The following is a 20843-nucleotide window of genomic DNA, read 5'->3' on the forward strand; positions in this document are numbered from 1 at the left end:
AACCAAATGCCTGATAAATGTAATGGTGATGTTGAAGTACATAAATGTAGATGCAGCATGACTGTCTCATCAAATCGACAACCCCTGAAAAACAACCCTCAAAGCCCCCTCAATATCAGCCGACGCCTTTCCAAGACGCACCATCATGGACTTCACCTTGGTCTGACGTGCTGGGCTAGCTGCAACCTGGCTGGTCCGCTCAACTCGCGAGAGCAGCATCTGGAAATTGCGACTCTGCAGTCTCAAAAGCACCCGAATCATGTGAACCTGCTCCTCGTCTGAATACTGATTCCTGAACTCGTCCGAAAACATCAAGGGGTTGCAAGCGGCAGTGTTGGCCGCGCGTCCCGATGAGCTGCAGAACAGTTGGGCTGGCAAAGGCCCTGAACCGACAGCAGCTGTCAACTGTGGCTGTGATCCACCGAGAGAAGAATGTGACTGCGCAGAACTGGAGTCGGTCAACGAAGATGGCGTTGCCTGGCTACTAGAGTCGCTGCCGTTGTTGCTCAGGATGGCGCCTGCCCGCTTGATGCGGAGATGAATGCACTCAAACATCTCGGTGAGACGATCGCAGAGGATGAGGCGCATGGTGTGAATAGTAGAAAGGTCCAGACACTTGGGGCAGTCAAAAGGTTTGCAGCATTGAAAGACGAGCCATTTTTGAAGCCGCAAGACTTGGTCGAGAGACATGGTCGTGATGTGAAACTCGTCGTCGTCGAGTTGCTGCACGACACGGACGAGGTCAGTAAGACACGAGCACGGCGGTGAACCGGGTCGGTTTGGGTTTGACGGGTTCTGAACGCCCGAGAGGGCCCAAGATTGGCCTGGAGACAACGGCGCCGTATCCAGTGCGAGCATGCTTGGTAATTCTTGGGTGGTGGTATGAGGAATTGGCCGGGGCTGGGGCTGGGGCTGCGAGATGGGGCCTTCGCTGGATAAGAAGAAATCAAGGTTGTTGTAGGGGTCCTGGTGTGGCTTATTGGACTGCCGAGCGTCATTGCTCCCACTGTTGGTAGAGCTGCTTATGCTGGATCGAACCTCCCCAGAGGCACTGTGCCGGCCAAAGTCCATATCCATATCCAGCCCGTCGATAAGATCCACTGACGGGTTACCGGCAGTCGTCAGCCCCGCTGCCCACGGCTGATCTGCCGAGTCTACCAATGCGAACTCGCAGTCAAAGAAGTCGTTATCTAACAGCGGATCCCCACCAACCTGAACTCTTGGTGCTGTGGTGGCCGCCTGCTGCGACGGCTTGGATGGTCCCAAACCTGCGCCGTTCAAGCCCTCGCCTTGTTGATCGCCCGGTTGAGAAGACGCATCGCCAATGTCCTGCCATGGGCGCCCTGGTGGGTTGTTGGGTTGCGGCGATTGCGACGAATTCGTGCGAGGTTTCTCCCGACCGTTACTTGTCGGCACGACGCATTCGACCATTCTGGCCCGGCATCGGTCACAATTGCGAGGGTTACTACCAGTGCAACGCAGCTACCAGACGGGTGAGAACATTGTCAGATTGCTTGAGTAGGAAGCTACCCCGATATTGAACGTACCTTTTTGGTCTGGCAGGCGACACAGGCAGGTCGTCGCATAGGACGAGTGCGATCTTTGACCACGCCGGGCCCTGAGTTGCGTCGCACAACTTCCATCCCCCCTCCCTCTGCCTGGCCGCCGCCCGAACTTCGTAGCGTGATGAACATGGCAGGCCAGACCGAAGTAAGAAAACAGACAGCGCAGCAGCAAAACTTGAGGTATAACTGTCGTCCGTCTTAGGGCTGTGGCTGCGCGATAGATTTCTTGGCGAGGTGTCGATGGGTGGGTTGCGCTGGGGGTTGTCTTTAAGAAGAGTCTTGTGGGGGACAGGGTGGGGTGGCGAGCACATAAGCCGGGGTGATTACAGGACTCGTATACGTGGTGCATAATACCCTGATCTTTGTCATCTGCAGCCTCGCTGCGTTGTTACAGTTTAATGCAGACTCAGAAACACGCAAGCGGGGCTACAGGCCAAACGAAAAGCCAGTATTAACGAGGCCGACGTCATGCCTCTGCCCTCGGAGAAGGGGTGCAAGAGGGAAACAAAATCCTCCTGATGAAGTGGAAAACTGGTTGGCGTCCATCTTGTGCCCATTTGTGTAAGATATGCGGTCCAAACTTTTTACGTTGTGTGCAGGTCGAAAATACAGGTGGCAAGTGAGGGGGGGTAACACATGGTCCGTAGCTCGGGCGGCATTCTCCGACAGCACACATCACACAAATCACAGGCCGCCAACGTACATGACGAAGTTGCAACAAGCCTTTTTGTTGGATCGCCGGAAGCCGTTGCCGGATGAAACTAGCTTACCGGCTGTCCAACGATTGTGGTTCTGTTGGGCAGAAAAAGGCCGACGGGGGTTATAGAGGGCCATTAGGGTCCTCAGCTGACAGACACCCCGCCTATCTCGAAAGTATCTTGAAACATATAGCCGATGTAGGTAAGCTGACTTTGGCAGCGAATAAGGGATAAGTCCTTGCAAGAAACCACACCTCCTTCCCGAACCCGAGCGGGATGGGATTCCATATCAAGGCATTTCTCCTCAAGCAATCAACACCAACAACGACTTCTTGATGACCATTTCGTTCCGTTGCGTCTCCAAACACATGGCGAAAACCGAGGCTAGTTTCAACGGCCTACATGTATCGCGCCTGTTATGCGGCGCAGTGCATGTTAATGGCACGATCATCATCGAAAGCGTGCCGGTGATCGAATCCTGCAGTATAGATTAGGTAGGTAGTATGTAGGGGGCTTGCAGATCTAGCACCGGAGCGCTGACTGAATCACAAAAGTCAGAGCACGCAAGATGCCGACGAAGTGATGAGCTAACTCCGACGCAGCAACAGAAGCGCTCCTGTTTTCATCAGCATCGCCGTCCACAGTTACAGGGGCTGTGTGTCCACACAACCCATCAGCACCACAGAAGCGGAACTGTCCAGCAGTTTATCAGTTCTCTCAGCCTTCCACATGCTTCACTCTTCGTCAGTTTGATATATCCTGCCACATTTACCACAAGGCATGACTGCAAGAGCCCCTCCAATCCCGTTCTTGCGAGCAAGTGGTCCCGAAGAGACAAACTTGCAAATTGTGTTGATCTCGAAGCAAACTGGAAATGTTGCTAAATCAATTGCGTCGACGTGTGTCATCCTAACCTACCTTACTTTGAGTTAGATAAGCCGTTTTACAGGAGCGGGACGACTCGCCATCTTCACGACAGTCACGATATGAGAGGCCGATGAACTTCAGGCATCTCCTTCATGTACCTCCATATTCGGAAGCTTTTCAGAATGTCTCAAGCGCACTCTTCATCGCGAATAGCACTACATCAATTATCTCTCTCCCCTTTTCCACTACGTAATCAGAGTGCATTCTGCGTAGGTTATATCTGGGTCCATCTATAGTAGTAGGCACTGTACATCCAGACTGTCATTTCCAGGGAAATCCGATACAGATTTCGGATGACATACTGCCAAAAACTGAGGAAGATTTCTCTCCCTATCTTCTACATTCACACCCCTCAGTCTTCCAATAAACCTGAAGCATATAACCGCCGACAGAAAATAGAAATCGAAAATAAAACGGGCTGTAGAAAATAGAGGTACTTCGGTACATCGAGCTTGCATTTTCAGGCTCTCAGGCGGAATGATGATGAAGCATAGCTCTTTGTATAACTGGACATTTACCACTCCGATCTTCGAAGCCGAAACCAAGATCATATGTATGCTATCGCAAGGAATGCGTTTTGCTGAGAATTCAGCTAAACAACTGGCTCGCATTTGGATGTCCGTGCACGTTTGTGCTGGATTTGACTCATCACTGCGGCACAGCCCAGGCCCTCACCTCAGGTATATAGTCGTTTGCTCCCCCTAGCCTACCCGCAAATCTCGGGTCTTAGGGTTTTTAATATCGGGCCGATATACTATAATCCTATAAGATCTCGAGGGCTTTTGGGAAACCGGCGGTAGGACGGACCAGCCCCTTCTCAAGTGCGTGCTGTTCATCCCAGTTTAGCAACCCCCTTCACTCGCCTATCCAACATACACTTCCTACTCACTCGTACTGCATTCTAATCCTACTATCAGCTCGATATAACCTGAATAGTATTGTTCGGCCTATTTTTTCGTGGAGCCAATTATGGATTTGGCACCGACGACTTCCTAACTCGCAATAAGGTCTGGATGGCCCCAACATGTATCCACATCCAAATTAACGCAGCCAACAAACCTATTCCGAACTTATCAAGGAAGAGGGCGTTATTAAAGGCGATATGGCAGACAACCCATCTCAGGACCATGACGTAATATTTGAAAAGAACGGCAATAGAATTATTACCTCGGTCAGCTAAAAAGCAGGCGAGTATAATGCTAATTGCTATTTCTAACAGCAACGTGGAGGCGAAATGGCTTTTTGTAGTGGACTTGATATAGAGTCCTGAGTATGTTACCTCCTTCAGCGTAGTAGATATGGTTTGGCAAGACACTTGTATTAAGTTTGTAATGCTTCCGGTTATCTGGATCCCGCCAGTAATAAGTCCCTTGGCAGGGAGAACCGGTGCACCGCATGAAACTGTAGACTTCTTTCCAGACAGTTGTCAGACCTGCAAATTCTTGTTCTCCCCGGTCAAGGGAAATGTATTGCCGCTTTTGGACTTGGGTGGGGTGTATAGTTAGGAGCAGTACCACTGCCTCTTCCACCCTAAACCCCCTGTCAATTTCAGCTTGGAAAAAATGTGTTTGATTTCGAAATGTCCAAATTAACTAACTTGAGTTGGAATACCTAGTTTTCAAATCAAGGTAAAGGCCCAGTTGAATCGTCATGTAAACCAACGTACTGCTTATCTTAACTATAACGTATATTATAAGCGAGTCGTACATATAAGCGAGTCGTACAGTCTCCACCACGACGCGTCCTCCTTACACTTAACATCAATTTTTTCCACAACCCAATATGCCTCCTACTTCAAAGGAAGCCAGGATACTCTTAGCCCTTGAGGCTCTTCGAATCAATGAAAAATTAAGCCTCCGAGCTGCAGCTAAGCTCTACAACGTACCAGCTATGACTCTTCTAACCGACGCGCCGGCCGGCCTGCACGACGCGATATAACACCCAATTCGAAAAGATGACTCAATCGGAAGAGGAAGCTATTGTCCGATATATTATTGAGCTATGTACGCGAGCTTTTCCACCAAGATTGCGTAGTGTAGATGATATGGCCAACCAACTGCTACGCGTACGCGACGCGCCCCTGTTGGCAAGTTCTGGGCACATAACTTCGTCAAACGTCAGCCACAGCTCCGTACGCGTTTTAAGCGTAGATACGACTACCAGAGGGCTAAATGCGAGGATCCAAAGGTCATTGCCGAGTGGTTTGCGCTCGTACGGAACACTAAGGCTAAGTACGGTATTGTAGATGACGATATCTACAACTTCGACGAGACTGGGTTTATGATGGGTATTATCTTCGCGGGCATGGTAGTTACGACCTCGGACGGCCTTAGTAAGGCGAAACTAGCCCAGCCTGGTAACCGCGAATGGGCAACGGTAATCCAGGGAGTTAATGCCCCTCGGTTGGGCCATCCCTCCTTTTATCATCTTGGCCGCGCAGTACCACCTTGCCAACGAGGCACTAAGCAAGCGCAGGAGAGCCAAAAACACGTGTGCGGCTTGAGGATCACTTACTGTGCAGGATGCACACGATCTACTTGACCAGAAGGCCGTGGGTGGGGAGGCAGTGGAAGAAACGCAGCCGGATGGTAGTGGTGTAGGGGTGCTTGTACAAAGGTTCAATGCTGTGGTGTATGCGGCAAGCCTGGCCATAATGCACGTACTTGCCAGGAGGCTGTAGAATCGTCTGATTCGGCTGTTTCTGATGTAATTATAGTTGGTTTCTAGTGTTGTTATGTTGCAATTGAGGATAGTTGTTGTAGGGTGGTGGAGACTGTACGACTCGCTTATATGTACGACTCGCTTATAATATACGTTAGTTCCGTTTCATATTTATTAATGTTCCTACTTCGTTCTACTATAAAAAAGTGTATCGGTCCTGCTGATGCTATCTACATAGGAAAAAACCGTTCCTGGAGCCGGGTGAAAACCTATATCGGTAACAAATAGGAAACAGTTATTGAAAAAGCCAGATAGTTGCAAAATATGGAAAGGTCCCAACAAGGCCTTGAGCACTAGTTGTCCTCAACTTCTGCTCCGGCCGCCGCTTCTACCTCTTCTTCCACTATTAATATACCCTCCTGCTTAAATTCCAGGTTTCTCGCTAAGCTGTATTCCATTAAGCGGCCGGAATCCATTAACCAGCCCAGAACCTTTCCTAACAGCCTTCGGTTCCGAGACCCTATAGCTTATAGTACGAGGCTAAGATCTCAGTGCGTGCGGACAGTGTTTGTTGGCCAGGTTCTAGGTTTCGGTTGTACTGGGCACTATATAACGAGGTGCTCGACTGTTTCACGGCCTTCTCCGCAAGTATAATAGGAAGTGGCTAGGCCTAAGACTTGCTGCTTAAATAGGAAGTCCCGTAGACTTATTGCTCCTGTACGAGCCTGGACTAGTCGAGAGCTCTGGGCTTTGGTTAAATCCTTGTGTCTTTTCAGGGTCTTGTCTGTGGAAAGCATTTCTGGTGGTCCTTCATCCGCTATCCTAGCAGGTCGGCCCTCGACCTGCTTTCTCCACCAGTTTTCCCATGCTTGGTAGAGTGCTGCTTCTGTCGTGGGTACTGGGGTCTCTCCTCGGCTCTCTCCCTGTGTCTCTCCCTGGCCCTCACTTTAGCTCTCACTTTGGCTCTGGTGCTGGCTGATCCACTGGTTGATGGTGATGACAGCTCTCTCAATGACCGTGGGTTCCTGCAGGTGGATGGGTCTTCGGCCTGCCTCCGTTATTGGAAGCGTCGGTATATCCTATTGCACGCTTCTTGGACGAGCTGCCCTGGTGGGTGCTTTGATGCATCTGGTCCTTGCCCACTGTGCAAGGACGAGTTCTGTAGCCGGGCTTCAAAGTCTTCCAGTGTCTCGTTGAGGTATAGGTCCAGTGGTAGCACCCAGGGTTCGGTTTCCAAGTTTCTGATTGGTGTAGCCTTGTATGCTCCGGCCACTATCCTGAGGTTCCTAGTCTGGGCCTTCGCCAGCCTTTTCGCTAGACCCCGTGGTTGACCCTCCAGTTGGAGTGGGTGTGTGGTAGTTAGCAGCTCCATAAGCTATGGCGCTTCTGATGCACTTGGTATAGGATGGCTAATCTTATACCCGGCAGTTCTCTGTGTTAGCTCGTCATAGCAAGTCAAATGATGTCGGCTGGGAAGTTAAGAAGATATTTTATGATGTCCTCGCATAAGCCATACTCCGTCATCAAAGGAGAAAGTGTCATCTTGATCACCTTTTTTGAAGAACTTCCCTGAAAGGCCACGTCGCCCATGTGTGAAGGAATGACTTCATACGTTCCACAGAGTATATCTTTGACCCCCCAACATGGGGCTGAACGTCATAGCACTGGTCTGGCGCTCAGCTTTCTTTCTCTAAGTAGCGTAGTCTAAGAGATATATGATGACCTCTGCGCTGTCTTCTTGAGGTATAATTACCTCGTGGTTTAGTTAAAAGAGTATTATTATACGTAAAAACTTTGCTCCGCACGACCGAATAAAGCTTGTTGTAGCGCTTAGAGTCACGTCAGGCTAACTAACTCGATCTCGAATTGTTCGAGTGGGCCATAACTTTATAATGTGTCTACAAAGTGTTGTGGAGCCACCTGTCTTCAGGACGAAACAGGATACTCGAATTAATAAAATAGGCGGGATCTAGAAGGATCTAGACTATTATAACGGGCTATAAATTAATGGAGACCCCCAGACCCCTCCTGTGTCACGCTATGATAGAAAAAAAGAGAGAGAGATAGAAAGAGAGATCAGCTTAGCTGTCTGTCGTGAACGTCATAATTAGGACGCGCCCCGAAGAACAGCCAATAGCAACCGTTAATGCCGCTACAGCTAAACATGCTGGCAGATATTCCGGAGGCAACCATAGCCAGTTTTCTAAGCCCCTCGTAATCCACCTATTGTCTAAGTCTATTCCATAGCATGGGGGGTTGGCATTATCTGATCCGGATGCAATCAGCGTCGAGTTAAGGGAAGACGCTACCGACTGAACAGAACGGCGATGCCTTTTGAGCGTGTGCGTACATGACCCCGTAGCCGTATCCCAGATCTTGATAGTCTTGTCGTCTGATCCTGACGCAACCCACTTCGAATCGGGCGAGATCGCTACCGACCTGACCCAACCGCCATGCCCCTCGAGTGTCTGCGTACATGACCCCGTGGCCGCATCCCAGATCTTGATGGTCTTGTCGTGTGATCCTGACGCAACCCACTTCGAATCGGGCGAAATCGCTACCGACCTGACCGAACCGCGATGCCCCTCGAGCGTCTGCGTACATGACCCCGTGGCCGCATCCCAGATCTTGATGGTCTTGTCGTATGATCCTGACGCAACCCACTTCGAATCGGGCGAGATCGCTACCGACGTGACCCAACCGCGATGGCCCTCGAGCGTCTGCGTACATGACCCCGTAGCCGCATCCCAGATCTTGATGGTGTCGTCGTCTGATCCTGAGGCAACCCACTTCGAATCGGGCGAGATCGCTACCGACCTGACCAAATCGCGATGCCCCTCGAGCGTCTGCGTACATGACCCCGTAGCCGTATCCCAGATCTTGATAGTCTTGTCGTATGATCCTGAGGCAACCCACTTCGAATCGGGCGAGAACGCTACCGACCAGACCCAACCGCGATGGCCCTCGAGCGTCTGCGTACATGACCCCGTGGCCGCCTCCCAGATCTTGATGGTACTGTCGTCTGATCCTGACGCAACCCACTTCGAATCGGGCGAGAACGCTACCGACCAGACCCAACCGCGATGGCCCTCGAGCGTCTGCGTACATGACCCCGTGGCCGCATCCCAGATCTTGATGGTCTTGTCGTATGATCCTGACGCAACCAACTTCGAATCGGGCGAGAACGCTGCCGAGTTGATGTGATAGCGATGCCCCTCGAGCGTCTGCCGGCACGCATTCCAATTATCCTCTACAATTGGCCCCGAAGTAATCCACTTCCGTTCTTCATGCCTAAATAGGCCTCTTGTTATACTTCGGGCGGGGCTGAACACAAGTGCTGAAGCGTATACCTGAAGAGGATAATTCTCAATAACCCATCTCCAGTATATAACGAATCGGTGCATGTCAGTGACAAGACTTGGTAATTGAGACGTAATCCACCTATGCTAAATTCCTGTTAGAACCGCTTAATAATAGGGACACTATCACTGGGCAGAGCCTACCTGAAGAATGCTTTCGAGCCTTGCCAATGAAAGTATCCCCTGCGGCATGCTCTTACAAAGTGAAAGTGCTTCAAGCCAGTGGAGGTAGTGCTGCCTCAGAAAGTCATCGACGATACCACTATCTTGGAAAATATCTGGGTGCTTGCTATCGTCGCTCGACTGCCAGTTACAGAGATGATCAACCCAGTAAACGCACGAGTACCGCACTGTCGCAAGAGGGTCCGGGTCCGGCACTCGGACGTGGTCGATAGGATATCCTGGTATAAATAAACCGTATACATCGCGTTGCAACTTGCCTGAGAGAAGCTTTAGTGACCGATCCGATATGTCATGGTGGGTCACAGCCACACCACTGGGGAAAAGTAACGGGGAGGCTTGATCACTCAAGTAGTCCTTGGCTGATTGATGAACGAGGTAGATCTGGTTATCTCGAACCGTGAGAAAGGATCCGCACTTGGCCACGATCTTCTGAATATTTTCCGTCGACCTGACAATCTGTTCCGGTAATCCAGACAAGCCGCCTATTTCGTCCAAGTGAAGTGGGCGGTATGCTACCGTCACCACCGAGAGAATGCGCCAACAGAATTCCGAGTCCCGTTTATTCCGCCTGATCTCATCCAGCATGCGCTTGTACATCCCATCCAGCCCCGGTGGCACTTCTTCGACAATCTGCAGAACATGCCAGCTCTCAACCCCATCCATGCTGAGTTCCTGTACGACGAGGGCGACCCAGAGGAACGTGCCGTTTGCCTTGTTGTGTAGAATATCCCGTACTTGATCCTTTAGCAGAGCGTCGTCCTGAAGTGCTTCCAACCCAGATAGTTTATCGTCGATGTACACATCGACGGCATGAGACACCTCCATCGCATTTTCCTTCAGCTCAAGACTAAGCCTTGTTCGCGCATTGTTAGATTTCAATTTCTTCTCGATGATCGTCTCGTTCCGGCTTGTTAAGAGCCATTTTATCCGATCGGATGAGATACAGACGATAAAGTCTAAAAGCTTCGGTAGGTCGATAACACATTCGTCTAGGGCATCGACGACTAAACAGGTTGGCTTCAAGTTCGGGTCTCCTAGCATCCCCCCCAAAATATCCGAGAGGACGAACCACGCATTTGCGTCAGAGAGCGATTTAGCCTTATCCGTGTATTTGCGTATGTGGGGGATGAGACGTGGCTGCTGCTGGGCAAGAAGGTAGATCAAGCCGCGTAACACGGCAATGGCGTTATTGATGCGGGAGTCGGTAGCTTGGCAGAAGAAATAGGCCAAGTTGCGACAGTGCCCGTCTGCAACAATGACACCCTCCAGCTCGTTGATAATGCCGCAGAGCAACATGGTCTTGCCCTTGCCGGGATCTCCTTTAATCCAGAGAAGGCGGCTCTCTGACTGGTCATGCCAATCGCGGAAGTCGGGGGTGTCGAAAACCCAGCGGTAGGCGTCATCAAGCAACCCACCCTTTGCCTCCTCGATGCGCTTCTTGTCAAGGCGCGGGTCGGTAGAATGCAGACTGGACAGACAGCGATCATGCTTGCTAATTTCCTCTCGCAGCCGCTCAAATGCTCTTTCTTCTCCTTCGCCGTATAGAAGTCGCATTTGTACGTTAAAGATGCCGAGTAGACAGTAAGCCCTGTCTTCTTCGCGCGTCGTACTGCGGTGTTTAATCCACGACATACGTACGTCAAAGCTGAAATCGGACAATCTGTAGGCTTGGAGAGCTCGTAGAGGAATGCCAGTTGTGTGATGAATATGCTGTGCGAGAGACTTCTTGTCTCCTAGGCGCTTGCGGTCTTCGGAGAAGAATTCAACAACTGTTGGCGCAATAAGCTCTTGGAGGGTCCACCCACGAGTGAACCATCTGGATTTCCGAAAAGCCAATTCCCAACCGGGATTGCTGTCGGTGTCCTGTTGGTAGGTTGAGACGTCTGTGAGATAGACATAGCATTTGGCCGCATTGCGGTACCATCGGAACATGGAGTTGAGAGCCTCCTGAAACTCATCGCAGTCGGATTTGTTGATGCAGCATGTGTCGATCCAGAAGAATTTCAGTCCATCACGCCCGGCTTGGTCTCCGCAAAACTGGATCTTAGAGTAGCCTCTTTTGTTCTTGCGTGTACCGTCCGTTACATCCTCAAAGCTGACCTCTTCGTCGCCCCATGTGTGTGAAAGTATCGCATACGGTGGGACCTGGTCGTCGGGAATGTCACCCGTCAAACTGACATCGCCGGTATCATTGCGTTCCAGGAGGCGCATTGTCGAAAAACCGCCGAGCTCAGCTTTCGTAGCATGGAGAATGGGTCATGCAAGGTTTTGCGAGGCTTCTTTGGCTGCCTCACGTGTTTAGTGGTGGAAACACGAATATGCCTTAGGCCTTTGCAGTCAAAAAGGAATCTGTTGTCTGCCCGTATAACTATTCGATAGCAGGAAAAGCCAAGCAGGTGCGTGGGAGACGGACGGAACTAGTAGGCTCAACAAATCAGTAGCTGAAACAAGGATAAGCTCTCAAACATAGATCAAAATTACCTACCGCGAGTAATTATTAAGCTACGTAGCGCAAATCTCAGTGGGTTTGATTGTTGCAGCTCAAAGGTGGTTGTTGTTGCTGCTGTCTCCAAGGGTTAAGGTGCTGTCCTGCCCAGATTGCCAACCCCGCACATCAAGCATTTTGCTGGCGTTGGCGCCCAAGCGGCTGGTGCCAACTGCGCATACTGGAAGCATCGTTATTGGCGGTGTTTCGCTGGCGTGCATGAAGATGTCCCTTTGGAGGCCGTCGTTTTGCCCCATCGTTTCGTTCTCTTACACCTCAGCTTCTCAGCCCCCTACCGCCGGTATCCCAAAAGCTGTCTAGATCTTACAGGACTATAGTATATCACCCCGACATCAAAGATCCCAGTACCCGAGATTTGTGGCTAGGCAAGAGAAAGCAAACAACTATATACCTGAGGTGAGGGCCTGGGCTGTCCGCAGTGATGAGCCAAGCCCAGCACAAACGCGCGCGGACATCCAAACGTGATCCAGGCTTTCAGCTGAATCCTTAGCAAAACGCATTCCTTGCGATAGCACACATATGATCTTGATTCGGCTTCGAAGATCGGAGTGGTAAATATCCAGATATACAAAGAGTTATGCTTCATCATCATTCCGCCTGAGAGCCTGAAAATACACGCTCGATGTACCGAAGTACCCATATTTGCTACAGCCCGTTTTATTTTCGATTTTTATTTTCTGTCGGCGCTTACATGCTTCAGGTTCATTGGAGGACTGAGGTGTGAATGTAGAAGATCGGGAGAGAAATCTTCCTCAGCTTTTGGCAGTGTGTCTTCCGAAATCTGCATCGGATTTCCCTGGAAATGACAGTCTGCGTGTTCTTCAAGGAGCTCCGCCCTCTCTGCAAGTTGTGTAGCCGTCGCCCCTCCTCGTCTCGTAGCCTGCTGCGTCCTCACGGCAATCTGTTGTGTAGTCTCCTTGTAAAATGAATGAGACGCCGATCCTCAGCCGCCCCAAACTTTCAAGAAACATTACGGTTTTATGGACAGTGCATTCGTGGCACCGGCTAGCATACGGACGCGCCAAAGCGACGGCCTCCAAAGGGACATCTTCATGCACGCCAGCAAAGCAACGCCAATCACGATGCTTCCAGTATGCGCAGTTCGCTTGGGCGCCAACGTCAGCAAAATGCCCGATGTGCGGGGTTGTCGACCTTTGGAAACAGCAACAATCGAACCTACCAAGTTTTACACTACGCTTCTCAACAATCACTTGGGGCAAGTAATTCTTGTCTATGTCTGAGAGCTTATCCTGGTTTCAGCTACTGATTTGTTGAGCCTACTAGTTCCATCCGTCTCCCGCGCACCTGCTTGGCTTTTCCTGCTATCGAATAGTTATACGGGCAGACAACAGATTCCTTTTTGACTGCAAAGGCCTAAGGCATATTCGTGTTTCCACCACTAAACACGTGAGGCAGCCAAAGAAGCCTCGCAAAACCTTGCATGACCCATTCTCCATGCTACGAAAGCTGAGCTCGGCGGTTTTTCGACAATGCGCCTCCTGGAACGCAATGATACCGGCGATTTTAGTTTGACGGATGACATTCCCGACGACCAGGTCCCACCGTACGCAATACTTTCGCACACCTGGGGCGATGAAGAGGTCATCTTTAAGGATATAAAGGACGGTATATGCAAGAACAAAAGAGGCTACTCCAAGATACAGTTTTGCGGAGATCAAGCCGGACGCGATGGGCTGAAATTCTTCTGGGTCGACACATGCTGCATCGACAAATCCGACAGCACCGAAGTTCAGCGCGCCCTTAACTCCATGTTTCAGTGGTACCGCAATGCAGCCAAATGCTATGTCTATCTCACAGACGTCTCAACCTGCCAGCAGGATACCGACGGCAACCCTGGCTGGTGGGAATTGACCTTTCGAAAATCTAAGTGGTTCACTCGTGGATGGACCCTTCAAGAGCTCATTGCTCCAGCAATTGTGGAATTCTTCTCCAAAGAGGGCGAGCGTCTAGGAGACAAGAAGTCTTTGGAACAACAAATCCACGATGTAACCGAGATTCCCCTAGAGGCTCTCCCAGGCAATACATTGTCCGACTTCAGCATCGAAGAGCGTCTGTCGTGGGTCGGAAAGCGCAACACCACACAAAAAGAAGACAAGGCATACTCGCTATTCGGCATCTTTGATGTAACAATGCCGCTTCTGTATGGCGAAGGAGAAGATAAAGCATTTGGGCGGCTGCGAGAGGAAATTAGTAAGCATGATCGCTGTCTGTCCAGTCTACATTCTACCGACCCGCGCCTTGATAAGAAGCGCATCGAGGAGGCAAAGGGTGGGTTGCTTGCTGGCGCTTACCGCTGGGTTTTCGCCAACCCTGACTTCTGTCTATGGCGTGAACGGTCGGAGAGCCGCTTACTCTGGATCAATGGAGATCCCGGCAAAGGCAAGACCATGTTACTCTGCGGCATCATCAACGAGCTACAGGGAGCCATTGTTGCAGACGGGCATTGTCGTAATCTGGCCTACTTCTTCTGCCAAGCTACCGACTCCCGCATCAATAACGCCATTGCCGTGTTACGTGGCCTGATCTATCTTCTTGCCCACCAGCAGCCACGTCTCATCTCCCACGTGCGTAAATACACCGACGCTGGTAAATCCCTCTCCGACGCAAATGCGTGGTTCGTCCTCTCGGATATTTTGGGGGGGATGCTAGGAGACCCGAACTTGAAGCCAACCTGTTTAGTCGTCGATGCCCTAGACGAATGTGTTATCGACCTACCGAAGCTTTTAGACTTTATCGTCTGTATCTCATCCGATCGGATAAAATGGCTCTTAACAAGCCGGAACGAGACGATCATCGAGAAGAAATTGAAATCTAACAATGCGCGAACAAGGCTTAGTCTTGAGCTGAAGGAAAATGCGATGGAGGTAAAACTTTCTCATGCCGTCGATGTGTACATCGACGATAAACTATCTGGGTTGGAAGCACTTCAGGACGACGCTCTGCTAAAGGATCAAGTACGGGATATTCTACACAACAAGGCAAACGGCACGTTCCTCTGGGTCGCCCTCGTCGTACAGGAACTCAGCATGGATGGGGTTGAGAGCTGGCATGTTCTGCAGATTGTCGAAGAAGTGCCACCGGGGCTGGATGGGATGTACAAGCGCATGCTGGATGAGATCAGGCGGAATAAACGGGACTCGGAATTCTGTTGGCGCATTCTCTCGGTGGTGACGGTAGCATACCGCCCACTTCACTTGGACGAAATAGGCGGCTTGTCTGGATTACCGGAACAGATTGTCAGGTCGACGGAAAATATTCAGAAGATCGTGGCCAAGTGCGGATCCTTTCTCACGGTTCGAGATAACCAGATCTACCTCGTTCATCAATCAGCCAAGGACTACTTGAGTGATCAAGCCTCCCCGTTACTTTTCCCCAGTGGTGTGGCTGTGACCCACCATGACATATCGGATCGGTCACTAAAGCTTCTCTCAGGCAAGTTGCAACGCGATGTATACGGTTTATTTATACCAGGATATCCTATCGACCACGTCCGAGTGCCGGACCCGGACCCTCTTGCGACAGTGCGGTACTCGTGCGTTTACTGGGTTGATCATCTCTGTAACTGGCAGTCGAGCGACGATAGCAAGCACCCAGATATTTTCCAAGATAGTGGTATCGTCGATGACTTTCTGAGGCAGCACTACCTCCACTGGCTTGAAGCACTTTCACTTTGTAAGAGCATGCCGCAGGGGATACTTTCAATGGCAAAGCTCGAAAGCATTCTTCAGGTAGGCTCTACCCAGTGATAGTATCCTCTTACTAAGCGGTTCTAACAGGAATTTAGCACAGTTCGATTACGTCTCAATTACCAAGCCTTGTCGCTGACATGCGCCGATTCGTTTTGTACTGGAGATGGGTTGTTGAGAATTATCCTCTTCAGGTATACGCTTCAGCACTTGTATTCAGCCCCGCCCAAAGTATAACAAGAGGCCTATTTACGCAGGAAGAACGGAAGTGGATTACTTCGAGGCCAATTGTAGAGGATAATTGGAATGCGTGCCGGCAGACGCTCGAGGGCCATCGCGGTTGGGTCTGGTCGGTAGCGTTCTCGCCCGATTCGAAGTGGGTTGCGTCAGGATCAGACGACAGTACCATCAAGATCTGGGAGGCGGCCACGGGGTCATGTACGCAGACGCTCGAAGCCCATCGCGGTGGGGTCTGGTCGGTAGCGTTCTCGCCCGATTCGAAGTGGGTTGTGTCAGGATCAGAGGACAGTACCATCAAGATCTGGGAGGCGGCCACGGGGTCATGTACGCAGACGCTCGAGGGCCATGGCGATAGGGTCAACTCGGTAGCGATCTCGCGCGATTCGAAATGGGTTGCGTCAGGATCAGCCGACCATACCATCAAGATCTGGGAGGCGGCCACGGGGTCATGTACGCAGACGCTCGAGGGCCATGGCGGTCCGGTCCTGTCGGTAGCGTTCTCGCCCGATTCGAAGTGGGTTGTGTCAGGATCAGCCGACCGTACCATCAAGATCTGGGAGGCGGCCACGGGGTCATGTACGCAGATGCTCGAGGGCCATAGCGGTCGGGTCTGGTCGGTAGCGTTCTCGCCCGATTCGAGGTGGGTTGTGTCAGGATCAGACGACAGTACCATCAAGATCTGGGAGGCGGCCACGGGGTCATGTACGCAGACGCTCGAGGGCCATGGCGGTCCGGTCCTGTCGGTAGCGTTCTCGCCCGATTCGAAGTGGGTTGCGTCAGGATCAGCCGACCGTACCATCAAGATCTGGGAGGCGGCCACGGGGTCATGTACGCAGATGCTCGAGGGCCATAGCGGTCGGGTCTGGTCGGTAGCGTTCTCGCCCGATTCGAGGTGGGTTGTGTCAGGATTAGACGACAGTACCATCAAGATCTGGGAGGCGGCCACGGGGTCATGTACGCAGACGCTCGAGGGCCATGGCGGTCCGGTCCTGTCGGTAGCGTTCTCGCCCGATTCGAAGTGGGTTGCGTCAGGATCAGCCGACCGTACCATCAAGATCTGGGAGGCGGCCACGGGGTCATGTACGCAGATGCTCGAGGGCCATAGCGGTCGGGTCTGGTCGGTAGCGTTCTCGCCCGATTCGAGGTGGGTTGTGTCAGGATCAGACGACAGTACCATCAAGATCTGGGAGGCGGCCACGGGGTCATGTACGCAGACGCTCGAGGGCCATGGCGGTTCTGTGAAATCGGTAGCGTCTTCCCTTGATTCGAAGCTGATTGCATCCGGATCTAACGATACCAACCCCCCACATTACCCACGCTATGGAATAGACATGAGCAAGAGATGGATTACCAAGGGTTCAGAAAATTGGCTATGGCTGCCTCTGGAATATCAGTCACAATGTTTCGCTGCAGCGGCATCAACAATTGCTATTGGCTGTTTTTCGGGGCGCGTCCTAACTATGAAGTTTACGACAGACAGCTGAGCTGATCTCTCATTCTTTGTCTCTCTCTTTTTTTTCTATTATAGTGTGACACAGGAGGGGCCTGGCGGTCTCCATTAATTTATAGCCCGTCACAATACTCTAGATCCTTCTGGATCCCGCCTCTTTTATTACTTCGAGTACCCTGTTTCGTTATGAAGACAGGTGGCTCTAGAACACTTGGTAGAGACGTCATTTGGCCCACTCGAATAACTCAAGATCGGGCTAGTTGGCTTGACGTAGTTCCAAGCGCCACAACTTTATTTGATCTGGTTTCCTTTAACAGCCGCGAGGCATTTGATTGTCCGCCTCAATTCCAACCATTGATTATGCAGGTAGATAGCAGTTAGGCCGTGATGCGGCTAATTGCTTATTTCCCGTGTAACATAAAGTCTTACTTACAGCCTGGTGTTAATTTCATTGGCATGATCCTTCAGCACACGCTGCTCATATTTCTTCTTTATCATACGAGACAGCTCCCAAGATGATGTGACTGCAGTAACTAAGCCTGTGAGAGCGGCAGCTGATGCCAAGGGAACTAGGGAAGTATGACGCCATAAGTGCTAATTTGTTGATAGGAAGTGATAATGAAGCTTGGGTAGGTATGTAAATATGAAATGGAACTGTAGTTAAGACAAGCAGTATGTTGGTTTATATGACGATTCAACTTCACCTTTACCTTGAATTGCAAATTCGTTATTCGAACTTAAGCTGGTTAATTTAGACATTTCGAAATCAAACACATTTTTTCCAAGCTGAAATTGACAGGGGGGTAGGGTGGAAGAGGCAGTGCTGCTCCTAACTACACAACCCACCCAAGTCTAAAAGCGGCAATACATTTTCCTTGACCGGGAAGAACATGGGTACCTCCTATATTAGGGTTGGGTTTTCCGCTCAACATACCTCGTGATGATCCCATTATGGGTTCTGTTTTCACAACAACCCAGCACATACGACCATAGATAGCTGAAAGCTCGGGATCCCGTCCGCTCTCCCCTAGATAAACAGCTAATCGCCAGATCAGTACTCAGGTGGGTGACCACTGGGGAATCCCTGGTGTTGTATGTTTTTGGCTCCATTTTGACTCCATTTTTGGTGGGGCTAGATATCCAATGTAGAATTGCGTTGGTGGGAGGCCACATGGAGTCCTCAGTCATAGCTACGGCAAACAGTTTTATTTTTATTAGGTTTGCTTCTCAAGTTCCTTCTCTTTTTACCAGTTATTTCAACAGGTGTTGATTCAGCTCTGAAGTCGTAATGAATCACTGGCACACAGCTTGCATCTGTTAGCCCGCCCCTGAATGGTTGCCTTGGCAACTGCCGTTAGGTCCCTCAATACTCTCTTCAATCAAACGAAGCTCGGTTTAAGTCAGTTGACGTTGTATCCTACACCGTCATTACACTCGATGACTGCGAGTCCCCGAAGCATCCTAATTACACCGGCCGTAGCCCCTTTGACACCCTGTCGCGCAATGGGCACTCGTCGTGCCACAGAAACCCCCCGCGCTGCAGCACTGGTTGTTGAAGTCACCGCCGTTGCATGTCCACCCGCCCTTGCTGGGACCGCAGCTGCCGTCGACCGAGGGAATGTTGGTCGTGAGACACGCGTTGGAGAAGCTCCTTTGACTGTTTTTGAAATCACATTAGCAATCAGTCCTTACGTCAGTTGTGTTGGTTGTTGAAAACAATACTCACCATCCTTGTCCGCAATGATTCGCCGTCGCGCCACAGTTTCCAGTCGCCGAGCAGCAGTTTCCAAACCCGGAGCCAACACACGTCTTGCCATTCAAGCCGCATTTGCCGTCCGTCGAGATCGTCCCGCTTCCACCGCTGCAGGTACCGAAGGACGCCTGGCAGCCCGCTTGGCAGTGGTCGTTTGCGCTTCCGCAATACCCGCCAGAGGAACAACAGTTCCCGAAGCCCGATCCTGTGCATGTCTTGCCGTTGAACGTGCCGCATCTTCCATCGGTGGAGATGGTGCCGCTCCCGCTGCTACAGGTCCCAAATGACGCTTGACAACCCGCTTGGCAGTGGTCGTTGGTGCTTCCGCAGTAGCCGCCGGCCGAGCAGCAGGTTCCGAAGCCCGATCCGGTACACGTCTTGCTGTTGAAGGTGCCGCACCTCCCGTCGGTGGAGATAGTGCCGCTTCCCCCGGAGCATGTGCCAAAGCCGGACTGACAACCGGCGCCGCAGTGGGTGGTGGTGCCGCCACAGAAGCCGGCAGTAGAGCAACAGTCTCCAAAGCCAGATCCGGCACACGTCTTGCCGTTTCTGGTGCCACACTCCCCGTCGGTAGAGATACTGCCGCTTCCGCTCGAGCATGTGCCAAAGCCGGACTGACAACCGGCGCCGCAGTGGGTGGTGGTGCCGCCACAGAAGCCGGCAGGAGAGCAACAGTCTCCAAAGCCAGACCCGGCACACGTCTTGCCGTTTCTGGTGCCACACTCCCCGTCGGTAGAGATGCTGCCGCTTCCGCTCGAGCATGTACCAAAGCCAGACTGACAGCCAGCACCGCAGTGATCAGCCGCACCGCCGCACCACCCCCCCGCGGAGCAGCAGTCACCAAACCCGGAACCGGCGCAGGTCTTGCCATTGCTGGCACCGCACTGCCCGTCAGTGGAGACGTTGCCGCTGCCGGCATCGCAGGTGCCGAAGCCGGACTGGCAGCCGGCGGCGCAGTGATCGGTGGTGTTGCCGCACCAACCCCCGGCCGAGCAGCAGGAGCCGAAGCCGGAGCCGGCACAGGTCTTGTCACCGTTGGCGGGGCCGCAAGAGCCGTCGGTGCTGACGTTGGACTCGGTGCAGGTGCCGAAGAGAGACTGACAACCGGCGCCGCAGTGGGCGGAGGAGTCGCCGCACCAGTTGGTGGCGGAGCAGCAGGAGCCGAAGCCCGAGTTGGTGCAGTTGTAGAGGTTTGGGTAGCCGCAGGAGCCGTCTGGAGAGGGCACACCGGTCCAGGGGACGTTGCAGTTGCCGTAGCCTTGCTGACTGTTTTTTTTTGTAAGAGATGATGATCCCCAAGACACTGAAGTGGGCGTGAGGTGACTTACCAGCCATCACCACAGGCTGCCTGGAAGCCGCAGCGGCCGTCGGCACCGCAACAGGCTCCCCAGGTAGGTGTGCATACCCAGTCGTCGGACATGTCAGGGCCGCAAGAGCCATCCTCTGTGATGACACCGTTGTGCCATGGTGGGGGATCGCCGGGGCTCTGGCAAAGGACACCGGCGAGGTGTGCGGTGGTGATGCCGAGCAGGGTGGTCACGCTGGAAAAGCGCATGGCGAGGGGCGCTGAAAAAAAGGATTAAGGCAGTGCTTGTGGTTTGTGTGAGGAACAAAGGGTTTTAGCGGGGGATATAGTCGAGATATGTCGGTCACCTCCGCTTCGTGCTTTTGCTCGGGCCCCGGGGCATGACTTCAGTTCCTAGGGGGAAGTGATGTTCCCGATCCCTGGTTGAAGTCGCCTGATCATTTCGCTCGGGCGGTTGCCTCGGCCCTTGGACAAGCAGTGGCGACCAA

General features: G+C 51.9%; 5 protein-coding genes across 5 annotated transcripts; 1 reads left to right on the forward strand and 4 right to left on the reverse strand.

Annotated features, from left to right (window-relative positions):
- QC762_207930 (uncharacterized protein) lies at window positions 1-2177 on the reverse strand. The gene is made up of 2 exons (XM_062887706.1): window positions 1548-2177; window positions 1-1482 (listed from the first exon to the last, which is right to left on the reverse strand). The coding sequence occupies exons 1-2, from the start codon at window positions 1692-1694 to the stop codon at window positions 70-72; spliced, it is 1560 nt and encodes a 519-aa protein (XP_062745841.1). The 5' UTR covers window positions 1695-2177; the 3' UTR covers window positions 1-69.
- Window positions 2178-4389: 2212 nt separating this feature from the next.
- Window positions 4390-4587, reverse strand: QC762_207935 (uncharacterized protein; the record flags this gene model as incomplete). The annotated part of the gene is made up of 1 exon (XM_062887707.1): window positions 4390-4587. One exon carries the CDS (start codon window positions 4585-4587, stop codon window positions 4390-4392), a length of 198 nt encoding a protein of 65 aa, XP_062745842.1.
- A 3345-nt stretch (window positions 4588-7932) lies between these two features.
- Window positions 7933-11604, reverse strand: HNWD-pc15 (HNWD NOD-like receptor pc15; the record flags this gene model as incomplete). Its single annotated transcript, XM_062883340.1, has 2 exons — window positions 7933-9297; window positions 9355-11604. The coding sequence occupies 2 exons, from the start codon at window positions 11602-11604 to the stop codon at window positions 7933-7935; spliced, it is 3615 nt and encodes a 1204-aa protein (XP_062745843.1).
- A 1785-nt stretch (window positions 11605-13389) lies between these two features.
- On the forward strand, window positions 13390-17330 carry HNWD-pc16 (HNWD NOD-like receptor pc16; the record flags this gene model as incomplete). Its single annotated transcript, XM_062883341.1, has 2 exons — window positions 13390-15648; window positions 15705-17330. The coding sequence occupies 2 exons, from the start codon at window positions 13390-13392 to the stop codon at window positions 17328-17330; spliced, it is 3885 nt and encodes a 1294-aa protein (XP_062745844.1).
- A 1783-nt stretch (window positions 17331-19113) lies between these two features.
- Window positions 19114-20604, reverse strand: QC762_0040030 (uncharacterized protein; the record flags this gene model as incomplete). Its single annotated transcript, XM_062883342.1, has 3 exons — window positions 19114-19598; window positions 19858-20315; window positions 20378-20604. 3 exons carry the CDS (start codon window positions 20602-20604, stop codon window positions 19114-19116), a joined length of 1170 nt encoding a protein of 389 aa, XP_062745845.1.
- Window positions 20605-20843: the final 239 nt, after the last annotated feature.

This window comes from Podospora pseudocomata, assembly GCF_035222375.1.
Source record: "Podospora pseudocomata strain CBS 415.72m chromosome 2 map unlocalized CBS415.72m_2.2, whole genome shotgun sequence".
Classification (NCBI taxonomy): domain Eukaryota; kingdom Fungi; phylum Ascomycota; class Sordariomycetes; order Sordariales; family Podosporaceae; genus Podospora; species Podospora pseudocomata.

Excerpts from the sequence above, each read along its gene's own strand:
- QC762_207930 (XM_062887706.1), bottom strand. The coding sequence starts at position 1,694 with ATGTTCATCACGCTACGAAGTTCGGGCGGCGGCCAGGCAGAGGGAGGG. Across the intron at positions 1,483-1,547 it reads TCGCCTGCCAGACCAAAAAG|CTGCGTTGCACTGGTAGTAA; the intron begins GTACGTTCAATA and ends CCCGTCTGGTAG.